Genomic DNA, 15692 nt, shown 5'->3' with positions numbered 1-15692 from the left:
ATATTTAACCTCGATCTTGTGGATGACACTAAATTCTAACTCAATTCGAACGATGGCCTTTCCAGTTTTGAATTTGTAGACGCCAACCAAATCAATTTCCTGATTCAAGCGATGCTCATGTTCATGGAACTCACTTGGAGTGCAGCACCCAAAATTTCCAGAAGAGGGCAGTAAGAAACCGATGAAACTCTTCTCACAGTGACGCGAAGCGCCAGAAAAGTTAATTTTTTACCACGTCCTGATATATTTCACATATTTTGGAATATTTATAAATAGGCCCCAAATTACATAGATTTTGTGGCGTGTTTTTATGGTTTGGATTGGCTGACAATTATTCAAGTGGTGGCCATTCACAGCATGTAAAACATCCTAAACAATGACAATAACTAAGTACGCTACAGTGACATATATTCCACCGCAATTGTTTCTGTCCAGTGAACCGAGCGCACTCTGTACTCGCAGTCGTATATCATTGCATATTTGTGAAGCACGTCATCGTTTTTCGTGGGATTTTCCAAGCTATGCATTTTATGATGACGTATTACACGTTTCCCTCCATGCTGGTTCTTGAAATTTCCGAATACGAGAACGAGAAACGGGGAAAAAATGATTGAAGTCTACGCTCTTTTTCCTAACACTACAGTTTATAAAGGTGAGTAAGTTGTATTTTTATAACTCATAGAAGTGGTAGAATACATGTATATATTTTTCTCCCTAACTGTGTAAGTACAGTAAAGTCTCGTTATATCGATATTCAAGGGAGTCCGAAAAAATATCGATATAACCGGGACTATCGATATATCCGACCCTGTTTGCATGTAATTTTCTCTGTGCGTGCATAGAAATAGTGTCGATATAACCGGGACTATCGATATATCCGATATCGATATAACGAGACTTTACTGTACAGGCAGAAAATACCCACACATTTCAAAAATGTATTATTTGCCATAGAATAATAATATATACATCGTTTGAAAGCTATTTAAATGCACTTTAATATGGTATTAGAAAATGTGTGATGAATGATTATTGAAAAAAATTGTCACATACCTACAATAACTGTAAAATAATATAAATAATAATAATAATAATAATAATAATAATAATAATAATAATAACAATAATAATAATAATACCATCATGGTGGAATGTGCATGTAGTTGACATGCACATTCCACCATGATGTCCCTGATCCACTGGTGGAAAGACGCTTTGATCCTCTCCTCTTTCATCTAGAACTGTTTCATGTCATCACAAAGAGGGTACAGCAAGTCCTGAAGAATGAATGTCTCTCTGTGTCTTTGTTTTGTCATATTGTCTCTATGCTGTCATATTATTTGTTATTTAGTTTTTTTTTTGTTCTTTTGACTTCAAGACGGCGCCGCGAGAGTGGCTGCCTTTCCAGCAGCTCATGTATTTCGTTTTTCTACTTTCATTCCTTTCATCACTTTGCTGCTGTGAAATGTAAATTTCTCCACTGTGAGACTAATAAAGGCATATCCAGTCCAATCCAATCCAATCCAATAATAATAATAATAATAATAATAATAATAATAATAATAATAATAATAATAATAATAATAATAATAATAATAATAATAATAAAGCCTCTTTGTTTTCCTTTGAAAAATACCAATCATCATTTGAAAAGTACCAATCACGTTTTCCAACTATTTGTGAAGAGTGTGTATGTATGCACGGAGGAGTATTGTTTTTTTATCGAAATGCCAGTGGTTAATCTGAGTCATCTGGGTCTTGGCAAACTGCAAAGGTTGAATCAAGTGAAGTCCTCTAGAAATATCATCAACTAAGAAGAATAATCCAGATATCTTGATTTCAACAGCAGATTACTGGTCAAGAATAGGTAGTGTCAGAAAAGTGCTTTTTTAAACTTCTATGTTGATGTCCAACAAACTAGAATCAAAGATTAGAAAATATACCAAGGGAATTCTGCATTGTACTCACTTTGAATTAGTCAACTGATTTTGAGTATTAAACGCTACCATCGATTGACAGCCCATAGTTTACCTTTTCGGTTCATCCCCATTTGCAGACACTTGAGTAGGCGGCAATATTGGCAGCGGTTGCGTTGCTTGCGTGACATCTCGCAGTTTTTGTCCCGGCTGCATCGGTACACGCGCTTATTGCAAATACTGCGCTTGAAGAAACCCTTGCAGCCTTCACAAGAAATGATTCCATAGTGTAGGCCCGTGGCTCGATCTCCACATATAAGGCATGTCCGTTGCTCAGCTGGATCATCTGCATAGGTTAAATGGAAATACAGAAAAAAAATATTTCTTTATTCATCGGATTTGTTTGCCCTGAATATTTTCCATGTAAAAAAAACTCCTTACAGGCATACATTTTTAATTGCGATTTTGGGGTTGTTGGGGTTAGTAAGTGATTGCCGGGTGCTGGCTAAACCGGTGGGATGTTAAAATACATTTTGTGAAAGTGGGGGTGTAATCGGCACAAGGACATACATCTTGTGCATATATTATTCGCGAGCTCGGAAGATGATTTGTTTACAGTCTCACTTTTCTATGCCCTAAACAACAGCCTTGATTATCATATGAAGAGCTCACAACCACTTGCTAAATCAGAAATTAAGTCATGTGGGATGAAGTAAAAATGTTTTATCCTCTTATTATTTCATGGTACTTTGAAGGTACGTACACGTGTACAGTATGGGAACATTCAGCCATTAAATTGACAAGACGAGAACACGTCTTTGAAGCTGATATTTGGGATGGCCGAGACTTTCAAGAGGATTAAAGAGAGAGATATCTAACTTCAGTCTACTAAAGAAACTATAATCTTCATGGTAAATGCTCTGAACAAGTAACAACAGTAGTTGTGAGGAAACTATCAAATAGCTTTTCTTAATCTCCCCCACATATCTATTTCAATGCCTCATAATACGTATAATCAACTCCACAAGGAAAAAAAGCTTTTATGAGGAGGAGATCTGGAAATGCGTTCATAATGCTAATCATAATCATTTATTGATCTGTGGTACATAAGCACCTAATAGCTAGCAACCACACATTTGACGACAGTGAGGTTAAAATCTTAGCGAAATAAAATAGATGGTTTGAAAGGGAAAATAAGCTATTTTCATAAAACAGCAAAAGCCTTAACTAAATTGCCATGGTGGGCTGATGTTTAATTTGGATTGTTCGTACAACAGACTTCTTAGACCACGTAGGCTTGGTGATGCTGATGAGGTGATACCAGGGCAAAAGGGGCAATCAGGCCAGTCGGAGACCACATAATCAGGCAGGACAATACAAGTAATTATTCAAGATAATAGAGGTAATCAGTGTAGCCTCAGGGAATAGTCCTCTGCTCCCCCCAACCTGAGAGCAGGGAGCTATCATAGCAGAGTCTGGCACCGCGACGTCTGGACATTAGGGTTATATATATATATATATATATATATATATATATATATATATATATATATATATATATATATATATATATATATATATATAGTAAAGTCTCGTTATATCGATATTCTCGGGAGTCGTAAAAAATATTGATATAACCGGACTATCGATATATCCATTCCTGCGGCATGTACATTTTCTCCTTGCGTTCATAGAAATAGTATCGTAATAAGCAGTACTATCGATATAACCGATATCGATATAACGAGACTTTACTGTATATATATACAGTAAAGTCTCGTTATATTGATATTCAAGGGAGTCTGAAAAAATATCGATATAACCGGGACTATCGATATATCCGACCCTGTTTGCATGTAATTTTCTCAGTGCGTGCATAGAAATAGTATCGATATAACCGGGACTATCGATATATCCGATATCGATATAACGAGACTTTACTGTATATATATACATATAGCGGCTGGATAGCTCAGTTGATAATGCATCGGTTTGGCATATGGGAGACGAGGGTTCGAATCCCACTTGTGGCAGAGAAAATGAGCACAATGACATCATCCAGTGTGGGTCCTTGGGCAAGACCCTTCACGCTAATTTTTTTATCGAAATGCCAGTGGTTAATCTGAGTCATCTGGGTCTTGGCAAACTGCAAAGGTTGAATCAAGTGAAGTCCTCTAGAAATATCATCAACTAAGAAGAATAATCCAGATATCTTGATTTCAACAGCAGATTACTGGTCAAGAATAGGTAGTGTCAGAAAAGTGCTTTTTTAAACTTCTATGTTGATGTCCAACAAACTAGAATCAAAGATTAGAAAATATACCAAGGGAATTCTGCATTGTACTCACTTTGAATTAGTCAACTGATTTTGAGTATTAAACGCTACCATCGATTGACAGCCCATAGTTTACCTTTTCGGTTCATCCCCATTTGCAGACACTTGAGTAGGCGGCAATATTGGCAGCGGTTGCGTTGCTTGCGTGACATCTCGCAGTTTTTGTCCCGGCTGCATCGGTACACGCGCTTATTGCAAATACTGCGCTTGAAGAAACCCTTGCAGCCTTCACAAGAAATGATTCCATAGTGTAGGCCCGTGGCTCGATCTCCACATATAAGGCATGTCCGTTGCTCAGCTGGATCATCTGCATAGGTTAAATGGAAATACAGAAAAAAAATATTTCTTTATTCATCGGATTTGTTTGCCCTGAATATTTTCCATGTAAAAAAAACTCCTTACAGGCATACATTTTTAATTGCGATTTTGGGGTTGTTGGGGTTAGTAAGTGATTGCCGGGTGCTGGCTAAACCGGTGGGATGTTAAAATACATTTTGTGAAAGTGGGGGTGTAATCGGCACAAGGACATACATCTTGTGCATATATTATTCGCGAGCTCGGAAGATGATTTGTTTACAGTCTCACTTTTCTATGCCCTAAACAACAGCCTTGATTATCATATGAAGAGCTCACAACCACTTGCTAAATCAGAAATTAAGTCATGTGGGATGAAGTAAAAATGTTTTATCCTCTTATTATTTCATGGTACTTTGAAGGTACGTACACGTGTACAGTATGGGAACATTCAGCCATTAAATTGACAAGACGAGAACACGTCTTTGAAGCTGATATTTGGGATGGCCGAGACTTTCAAGAGGATTAAAGAGAGAGATATCTAACTTCAGTCTACTAAAGAAACTATAATCTTCATGGTAAATGCTCTGAACAAGTAACAACAGTAGTTGTGAGGAAACTATCAAATAGCTTTTCTTAATCTCCCCCACATATCTATTTCAATGCCTCATAATACGTATAATCAACTCCACAAGGAAAAAAAGCTTTTATGAGGAGGAGATCTGGAAATGCGTTCATAATGCTAATCATAATCATTTATTGATCTGTGGTACATAAGCACCTAATAGCTAGCAACCACACATTTGACGACAGTGAGGTTAAAATCTTAGCGAAATAAAATAGATGGTTTGAAAGGGAAAATAAGCTATTTTCATAAAACAGCAAAAGCCTTAACTAAATTGCCATGGTGGGCTGATGTTTAATTTGGATTGTTCGTACAACAGACTTCTTAGACCACGTAGGCTTGGTGATGCTGATGAGGTGATACCAGGGCAAAAGGGGCAATCAGGCCAGTCGGAGACCACATAATCAGGCAGGACAATACAAGTAATTATTCAAGATAATAGAGGTAATCAGTGTAGCCTCAGGGAATAGTCCTCTGCTCCCCCCAACCTGAGAGCAGGGAGCTATCATAGCAGAGTCTGGCACCGCGACGTCTGGACATTAGGGTTATATATATATATATATATATATATATATATATATATATATATATATATATATATATATATATATATATATATATATATATAGTAAAGTCTCGTTATATCGATATTCTCGGGAGTCGTAAAAAATATTGATATAACCGGACTATCGATATATCCATTCCTGCGGCATGTACATTTTCTCCTTGCGTTCATAGAAATAGTATCGTAATAAGCAGTACTATCGATATAACCGATATCGATATAACGAGACTTTACTGTATATATATACAGTAAAGTCTCGTTATATTGATATTCAAGGGAGTCTGAAAAAATATCGATATAACCGGGACTATCGATATATCCGACCCTGTTTGCATGTAATTTTCTCAGTGCGTGCATAGAAATAGTATCGATATAACCGGGACTATCGATATATCCGATATCGATATAACGAGACTTTACTGTATATATATACATATAGCGGCTGGATAGCTCAGTTGATAATGCATCGGTTTGGCATATGGGAGACGAGGGTTCGAATCCCACTTGTGGGTGGGTCCTTGGGCAAGACCCTTCACGCTAATGCCTACCTCATACAATGATGAGAGACAATAAACCCTTCACGCTAATGCCTACCTCATACAATGATGACATGCCGGCTCAGACGTCGCCCGGCCAAACAAGGTCTGCGTCAGGTGCTGGGGAACCAGAGCACCCTGATGAAAATTGACAGAACAGTCGCTCAAGACTGCAGGTCCCGACATACCTGGATTGATTACAAGAAAGCATATGACTCGATGGCACATGGATCAATGAATGCTTGGAGTTGTATAAGGTCAACAGGACCCTGAGAGCCTTCGTTGCAAACTCGATGAGGATGTGGAAAACCACACTTGAAGCCAATGGCAAGCCACTAACGCAAGTGTCCATCAAATGTGGCATATACGAAGGTGATGCACTCTCCCCACTGCTGTTCTGCATAGGACTGAACCCCCTCAGCCTGATAATCGCCAAGACAGGCTATGGATACCGCCTCAGAAATGGAGCTACGATCAGTCACCTCCTCTACATGGATGACATAAAGCTGAATGCTAAGAGCGAAAGGGACATAGACTCCCTGATCCACACAACCAGGATCTACAGCAGTGACATCAGGATGTCATTCGGGCTGGAGAAATGTAGTCGGATGGTGACTAAGTGGGGCAAGGTACTCCACACTGAAGGGGTCTCACTCCCTGAAGGAACAATAGCAGACATTGAAAACAGCTACAAGTACCTCGGTGTACGACAGGCCAATGGCAACCTCGAACTAGCAACAAGGAAAGCGGCTACGACCAAATACCTCCAGCGGGTGAGGCAAGTCCTCAGAAGCCAGCTCAATGGCAAGAACAAGACCCGGGCAATAAACAGCTATGCCCTGCCAGTGATCAGATACCCTGCAGGAATAATAAGGTGGCCAAAGGAAGAGATTCAGACCAGGGATGTTAAGACCCGAAAACTCCTCACCATGCACGGCGGGTTCCATCCCAAGTCCAGCACCCTGAGACTGTACACAAGCCGTAAGGAAGGAGGCCGGGGACTAGTGAGTGTGAGAGCCACTGTCCAGGATGAAACATCCAAGCTCCATGAATACATCAAAGAGAAGGCTCCAACGGATGATGTACTCAGACAATGTCTTAGACAATGGGGAACAGAGGATGAGGTGCTGGAAGAGGGACAATCATGGGAGGAAAAGCCCCTACACGGGATGTACCACCGAACCATAGCAGAAGTGGCTGATTTCAAGAAGTCCTATCAGTGGCTAGAGAGAGCTGGCCTAAAGGACAGCACAGAGGCACTCATCCTGGCTGCCCAAGAGCAGGCCCTGAACACCAGAGCCATAGAGGCAGGGATATACCACACCAGACAAGACCCAAGGTGTAGGTTGTGCAAAGAGGCACCTGAGACAATCCAACACGTAACTGCAGGGTGTAAGATGCTGGCAGGGAAAGCCTACATGGAGCGCCATAACCAGGTGGCTGGCATAGTCTACCGAAACATATGTGCGGAGTATGGACTGGAAACCCCAAGGTCAAAATGGGAAACACCTCCCAAGGTGGTGGAGAATGACCGAGCAAAGATCCTGTGGGACTTCCAGATACAGACCGACAAGATGGTAATGGCCAACCAACCAGATATCGTGGTCATAGATAAAGGGGAAAGGAAAGCCGTTGTCGTGGATGTAGCGGTCCCGAGTGATGGAAACATCAGAAAGAAGGAACATGAGAAAATCGAGAAATACCAAGGGCTCAGAGAGGAGCTGGAGAGAGCCTGGAAGGTAAAGGTGACAGTCGTGCCTGTGGTGGTCGGAGCACTCGGGGCAGTGACCCCCAAACTCGACGAGTGGTTGCAACAGATCCCGGGAACAACATCGGATATCTCGGTCCAGAAAAGCGCAGTGCTGGGAACAGCACGGATACTGCGCAGCTTCCTGGCCTCTGGTAGAGGACCCAAGCTGAAATGGGGGACATATATATATATATATATATATATATATATATATATATATATATATATATATATATATATATATATACAGTAAAGTCTCGTTATATCGATATCGGATATATCGATAGTCCCGGTTATATCGATACTATTTCTATGCACGCACGGAGAAAATTACATGCAAACAGGGTCGGATATATCGATAGTCCCGGTTATATCGATATTTTTTCGGACTCCCTTGAATATCGATATAATGAGACTTTACTGTATATATATTTATATATATGTGTGTGTGTGTATAGGGCCAGAACTACCAGCACATTTTAGCTCGCTGACGAAGCCTCTAATATTAGAAGCGAAACGTCCGACACCTTCATAGAAGTACAGATGACGGCTGAAGAAACCTTCTCATCGATGGACCACTCCTGTGCGACTGAAAGCTTACACAGACACAACAACAGTCATTATTTTTTACTTCAAATTGGAAAACTAGTTATTTATTAATTTGTTGTGTGCTTTGTATGTAATATGTGGAGGGGATTACACATTCTAATGGCTTCCCCCAATTCATACCGGTCCCTTATAGGAAACCATTACTACAATCTGGCCTGTAGTAAAAAATGAGTTTGGCACCCTTGATGTAAAGTGTACTTTTTCTTCTAACTTAGAACAAATTACTGGTAAGTTTTATGTGTATCGGCCTGTGTAATTGCGCCAATATTAAGTAATTCGTTGCCATGACAACTAAAATATAATTTATTTGGTCATGTTGTTTTGTAAAGTTGTTGAAAGTTTCTATGTGAATCTAGATATTTGTTTTTGTTAAAATCGTCTTCAATACTTTATTTATATTTTGTCATGATCACTTCTGTTCTGTGTCATGTGTTTCGATGTACCAGAGTATCGCAATAAAGAGAGAGACAGAACGAGAGAAATTGCAAGAGAAATCGCCAGAGGAAGGGAACGATAAAGTCTATGTCATTCAAGTTTGTCTACTTTCGGTTTACAAGGTGGACACGTTATTAATTTGCTTATTTACTGTATGTCTTGTCTAACATATTGTCGTAATGTCAATTGTTGTTTTAAATGTCTTTTAGTTTTCACTGTGTCACTGTCAGTACGAGGCGTCATCCTTGACTGGGGTAGATACAGCTTGTATTATTTTCTGTTTAGGCAACGTATACTATTATACTCGAGTCTACTTGATTAAATTACACAACTCAGGGCTGGTATCTGACAGATGCCCAGGTTAGTATAGGGCAAATTGACAGAGGGGTCGGGCCAGGAGCATTTGGAGGGAGTGTTTGGGCCGGATATACTAAAGCATTAAAGGACAACCGACGTCTCCGGACAAGTTTTGTCCATAATTTGTCAAATCGCTTCAAATGACTTCTAGTGTATTTTACAAATATTCCATGGCATATAGCTATATTTTACGTTTTAAGACTCGCGCTGAATATTCCTGAGGTCTTGTTTTTGAGTTGGTGACGAGTCCTCACGTCACATCACTGAAGGAACGCCCCTGACCGAGAAAGGAAACACTGTAGCAGTCCTTTGATCACATCAATGTATTTTACGGTACTTAGTTTGGTCTGAAAACCTCGTGTTGATCCGTGTTGATGGTGAAATTAGAAGGAAAACACATAAATAGCGCGATGGTGAATCCTTGTGTGTTGTGACAAAAATGTTGAGCCATTTCCACACGGAGCTTTGTCGCCATCTTCTGCCTTTTTTTGGGTGCGACATCCCCCCCCCCCCGTGCCTCAAAATGACACGGAATAAATTCTTTAATCGATTGCAAACGTGTATGCTTTCCTCTTCAGAACTATTTGAATCATATTCATAACTGGATGAGTAACACAAAAGCATCTTCTCCGAATCTGAAGCCATTGTTTTGATTCTCGAGCAAGGCAAGACATCTTGGCGTGACACCACTAACAAGGGGGCGAGACCTTCTGAAACTGGCCACTTCCGGTTTCGATTTTTTGCAGTTTCAGCAACGTCACGTCATTTTTTATTGGTGTTTTGCATTTGACTAAAAATATACTGTTAGTCAGTTAGGAAACAAAAAAACAAAAAAGTGATGTCGGTTGTCCTTTAAATGTACTGTGTGCAAACCTATTAGCACAGTAAGAACACTACAACCCATTTTGGATTGGATTGGATTGGATTTGCCATTATTAGTCTGGCAGTGGAGAAATGTACATTTCACAGCAGCAAAGGGATGAAAGGGATGTGTAATATGAGGAAATCGTATTTGCATGTTCAACTAGTGATGCCTGGCTAAAGACCAAAGGAGCATGCATGCTGCTGCAAGTCAGTCTGATGAGAGCCTACGAGAGCCACACAGGTCAATTACCTTCTCCCTCGACCCAACACAACCGTCCTAATAAAGAACCTATAATAAATACATTTGTCTCAAGGAATATGCAAGATATGGCGTTTACATACTATTTTGCCGATACTGGGAGGAGGAAATGGAAATAGATTAAAATAACATACGCACTGTGATTTATCAAGATTGCGTCTGTTTCTAATAAATGTCAATCGAAAGTGGAAAGTTAAAGAAATCAACATTTATTGAAAAATGGAATCACTTTCAACATTCTAAACATATTATCACACAACGAAATACTCAAGCTCAATAATATCTACTTGTGTTAAATTCCACAAAATCATGGAGGGATTATCCTTACCGCACGCTCTACAAACTCGCCACGGACGCCCTCGCCGTCACACGCAAACAGTCCACGTGTATCATTGCCAAGCACACAGAGACTACCGGCAGTTGAAATTTGCATACTCAGCACAGCAGCCAATCAGAAGCCTGCTTCATGCTTTATGTAACAAAGAGGGTACAGAAAGTGCTTAAGAATGAATGTCTCTCTGTGTCTTTGTGATGTCATGTTATTTGTTATTTAGTTTTTTTTTTGTTCTTTTGACTTCAAGACGGCGCCGCGAGAGTGGCTGCCTTTCCAGCAGCACCTGTGTTTTGCTTTTCTACTTTCATTTCTTTCATAACTTTGCTGCTGTGAAATGTAAATTTCTCCACTGCGAGACTATTAAAGGCAAATCCAATCCAATCCAATCCAATCCAATGCTTCGGACTTTCCCAAGCGTTATAAGGTCATTTGCATATCATTTCCAAAGTAGATGCACAGAACCTCAGCCCCAGAAGATTCAAAAGAAGCTAACAAAATTTGGGATGCTACAAAATGTAAACTTACATTATACTGTGACTGTAAAGTGTACTTGAGACTTATGAAAGGTGCTCAGTGGCTTGTAGGAGACAACGCAACGATAACAATGCAATGTGCACCATGACGGCAAACGACAATTGAAGCAAAATCTTCAGCCATGGATATTTCCTGTAAATTAAGCATGGTAGCATTTGTGGTAGGTACAGCCTTAATTAAAAAAAAGGTATATATACTTTGCGACAATGTTTTTTTTTTTTTTCGATTTCTCGTCTTTCTTTATGGCCGGGCAGGCAACTTTTCAGAGTTGTCTGTAGTCCGCTAACTTTTTCAGACTTTCAGGCACTGTTTTTACTATAATTTGGACAAGGTTGGCGGGCCGGATTAAAAAGCTGAATGGGCCGTATGTGGCCCGCGGGCCGTAGTTTGCCCATGTATGGTATAGGGGATTTTTTCAGGGCAATGTGGGCATCAAAAAGTCGTTCATTGAGTCCTCATCAACAGTCTAACAGTCGCCTGACCTGGAGATGCTCTTCATTCTGCAACAAAAGTTCTTATTTATGCTCTCACTTTCCTTGAGTAGAATTTACTCACGCTATGCACTTTTATTGCACTCTTTTACAATCACCAATGGAAGTGCTGGTTGGTGGAGCTTCCCAGTTACGGCAGTTGTTAATGGTTGCCATCTGTGTTTCTTTTGTTTGTTGTTGTTGTTGTTGTTGTTGTTGTTCTTTAAACTCAGAACGCTTGAAGGGTGCCGGTTTATTATTTCAGAATGCTTGTAAACATTGACTAGGTTATTTTTTATTTCATACATCCTTTATTGTGCATTTTCTTTTGTTTTAAATCTTCAACTGCACTCGAGTGGTTTTCTGACTGATTCTCCTGACTGGTGCGGGCTGGATTCAAATCTGTTTTTCCTTTCCGAATACCATGGAAAGGTAAGAGAAGGCTCTGGTTTCTTAATTGTTACTTCAGGTATCTCAAAATCCATTTGGGGGCGCGGCTTTAGGTCGGGAGGGGGGGGGGGGGCTTTTCTAAACAGCTTTTCTCCCCAAACCATTAACTCTCATAACAGTAACCCAAATAATAATAATAATAATAATAATAATAATAATAATAATAATAATAATAATAATAATAATAATACAACATTTTATTTCAAGCGCCTTTCAAAGCTCTCAAGGACACTTCACAGTCACAGACCAGCATAGATACAATAATAAATAACATACAATTATAAATAGAAACACGAGAACCAACAACATTTTTTTGTTTCCTAACTGACATCAGAAAAAATGTTTTATAGCATCTAAATTACTCAAAACACGCAGGCTGATATTTTAGTTAAATGCAAAACACCAATAAAAATGACTTAAAGTGTGCTAGAACTGCAAAAAAAATTGAGCTGCGAATTGGGGATTTTCAGAAAGTCGGTTCATGACGTCACGAGTCACGACGAAAGCCGAGTTCGTGACGTCACGCCAAGACGTCTTGCCTTGCTTGAGAATCAAAACAATGTCTTCAGATTCGTGCGTGTGTGTGTGTGTTTGTGTGTGTAAGGGATGCAGTGATTTTTATGTGTGCCCACGTTTTGCAGTAACAGTAAAAAAGTGGTTTTTAGGCTCTGGCCAGCCAGCCCTGCCCAAAAGATTATAAAGATTTGTTGTAAATTTGAACAGCTGAAGGTGAAAAGGAATGTGTGGCGATATGACCTTTGAGATTTGACCAACTTGGCCATATTGTATTTATTGGATAGTCTCTCAATCACACAATCAATATGGCTTTCAGACAGAAATAACCTCTGGTAGATTGAAGACTTCAATTATAGGAAGAATCTGTTACCTCATCAAATGCGGTCTCTTCACATTTTGGATATACGATATATAATTTTGGCGTTCCATTTTTTACACACTAAGTCTTTAAACCTTAAAGAAAGCCTTTAAAAGTCCCACAATGGAAATGGATGTCCTCAGTTTATCTTTTCTCACTGAGTATAGTAAATACCCCGTACCCCCGCCCCCACCCATCTCTCTCTGTCTCACGCACGCACACACACACACACACACACACACACACACACACACACACACACACACACACACACACACACACACACACACACACACACACACACACACACGAACACACACTCAATTTCGTTTAACTCCATCACAGACAAAAATGATAGCAAACGTTGCTCTAGCTCAGGGGTCGGGAACCTTTTTGACTAAGAGAGCCATGAAAGTAAAATATTTAGAAATGTTTTTCAGTGAGAGCCACAACATGCGCGCACGCGCACATACACAGGCACATACACGCACGCGCGGCCACTTTTCAACAAAATGTCAGAATGTATTATTTAAAATAACTGTGATAGTACTCACCGTTAACATGAATGGTTTTCCGTTCCTCATGATTGGTAAAAATCCAGCCAAACGATCGGAATTAAAGTCAATTTGCTGGCTACATACGCAAAGCCGCTGCTAGCCTGCACACGGCTCATTAGCTACCACACTTGCTATGCAACATACTTCTCACAGAAGTATATTGATGCTAACGTGAACATGGGGCTTGTTAAAATGTCACTGACATTTGACTGTTTCATTGATGGTATTGTCTCATTGCAAATTAGAATCAAAACCTTTTCTCTCCAAAAAGGCGAATCCTCGGTGTATTCAAGCTGAATTTTACTTTGTTTTTACTCGTCGGGCTCATTTAAAGGGGCGTTTACCTGTTTCAACTGACAGCCAGTATCATCCAATCAAAATTGTGCTTTCCGCTAACTGCAGCCCCAACATAAAATGAACAGAAAAAAGCGAGAATATGTATTTAGATTTATTGGCGAGCCATATGCAATGATCAAAAGAGCCATATATGGCTCGCAAGCCATAGGTTCCCGACCCCTGCTCTAGCTGATGAAAGGATGTCAGTATATATGCTTTCCTCAAGCACGTGTTGCCACAGACAGAAAGGGGATAGGGATAGACACAACATGGCAGAAGCAGGCTGCCCAACAAGTTTATGCTACCTGCAGGGCCAAAAGATTAACCTAATCTGATTAATGTAAGACTCTTGTGTAATGCAGAAAACTGGTCTTTCCACAGGAGTGACCTTTACCCTCCTTTTGGACGACATGTAGTCAGGTACACAGCCAAGAATAAAAGGTAGACTGCCTGTTTGGAGAATGTCTTTTTTGTGCGCACCATTTTTTTCACACAAGTGAAGCAAGAAGGACCACATCAAATGCTTAAAGCAAAGTAAGATACTCTAACAGAGGTATTTTTGCATGGTATTTGATGTATTATCAGTTGTCAAGAAGTGTACATGAAAAATGTATAGGCACTGTCATGATTTTCAAGGTGGTGATTGTGGTGCACCCCAAAAAAAGCAGGCGGGAGGGAGGAGCAGGTTGTATTTGACAAATTGCATTAAAATAAAGTCAACAGGAAAAAAAATCTAAAAGAGCGAAGTCATCCGAAAAGAAAAGTACAAATTATGAAACAAAAATGTGAGTCAAATATCACAAGATGAAACAAACCTGACAGGGTGAAACAAACAATGACCCGACATTGAATGGCAGTGCCGGGAGTCCTTAGAACTGCTACTGATTAAAACGACCAACACCTGTGCAGCTGCAGGCGGGGCCGACAGCCCGTTGGTCGCCAACGAGAACGTGACAATACCCCGGAGGAGAAGTCCCAACAGTCTCCCAAAAGGCCCGTCTTGCCAGGGAACGAGAAGTAGACGGCAACCTTTGCCTCTCCTGGGAACTGGAAATAGAAGGTGACGGCGTTATTCGCCTCGCCGCGGTACAGAAAGGCGACGGCCTGATGGGAACGGGACTCGGACTGACGTGGATGTGGGACAGCTCGTCATGGTTGTGAATGTGACTCGATTCAAACAAACACGACGGAGCATGGCTCAATGTGGATGTGCACTGCCAGGCACAGAGAGGCACCCCGGACGGCCACATAGGAACAGGTCTCGGCCTGACGTGGACGTAGATGCAGCACGGCTCATCATGGATGTAAATGCGACTCCATTCAAACAATCACACGACGAAGCATGGCCCAATGTGGACATGCACTGGAAACGAGACCAGTCCTTTGCACCTGCGGGAACCAGCGGTGAGTCGGGTCCCGGCCTGACGTGGATGTAGCACCTTTTCACTTTTGTTGTCTCTGTAGTCTCCGTTTTCTGTCATGTGCGACTCAGTGTGCTTGTTTCTCTAGCCCCTCCTCCTCAATGCTGCGTGTGTCTGAAATTCTACCCCTCCCTCCCCTACCACGGATCTTGACCAATCACATGTGGCTTT

At 40.5% G+C, this 15692-nt stretch overlaps 1 protein-coding gene across 1 annotated transcript in view; it reads right to left on the bottom strand.

Annotated features, from left to right (window-relative positions):
- Positions 1-15692, bottom strand: part of nr6a1a (nuclear receptor subfamily 6, group A, member 1a) — a 51908-nt gene that overhangs the window by 15803 nt on the left and 20413 nt on the right. The window contains exon 2 of the mRNA XM_088995028.1: positions 4328-4558. Within this exon, the coding sequence (XP_088851154.1) occupies positions 4328-4558 (231 nt within the window). The remainder of the gene's footprint in view (positions 1-4327; positions 4559-15692) is intronic.

This window comes from Hippocampus bargibanti, linkage group LG04 (genome assembly GCF_051943395.1).
Source record: "Hippocampus bargibanti isolate YZ-2025 linkage group LG04, ASM5194339v1, whole genome shotgun sequence".
NCBI lineage: Eukaryota > Metazoa > Chordata > Actinopteri > Syngnathiformes > Syngnathidae > Hippocampus > Hippocampus bargibanti.
Note: the sequence above shows the minus strand (reverse complement) of the source record. Positions and strands in the feature narration are given on the sequence as shown.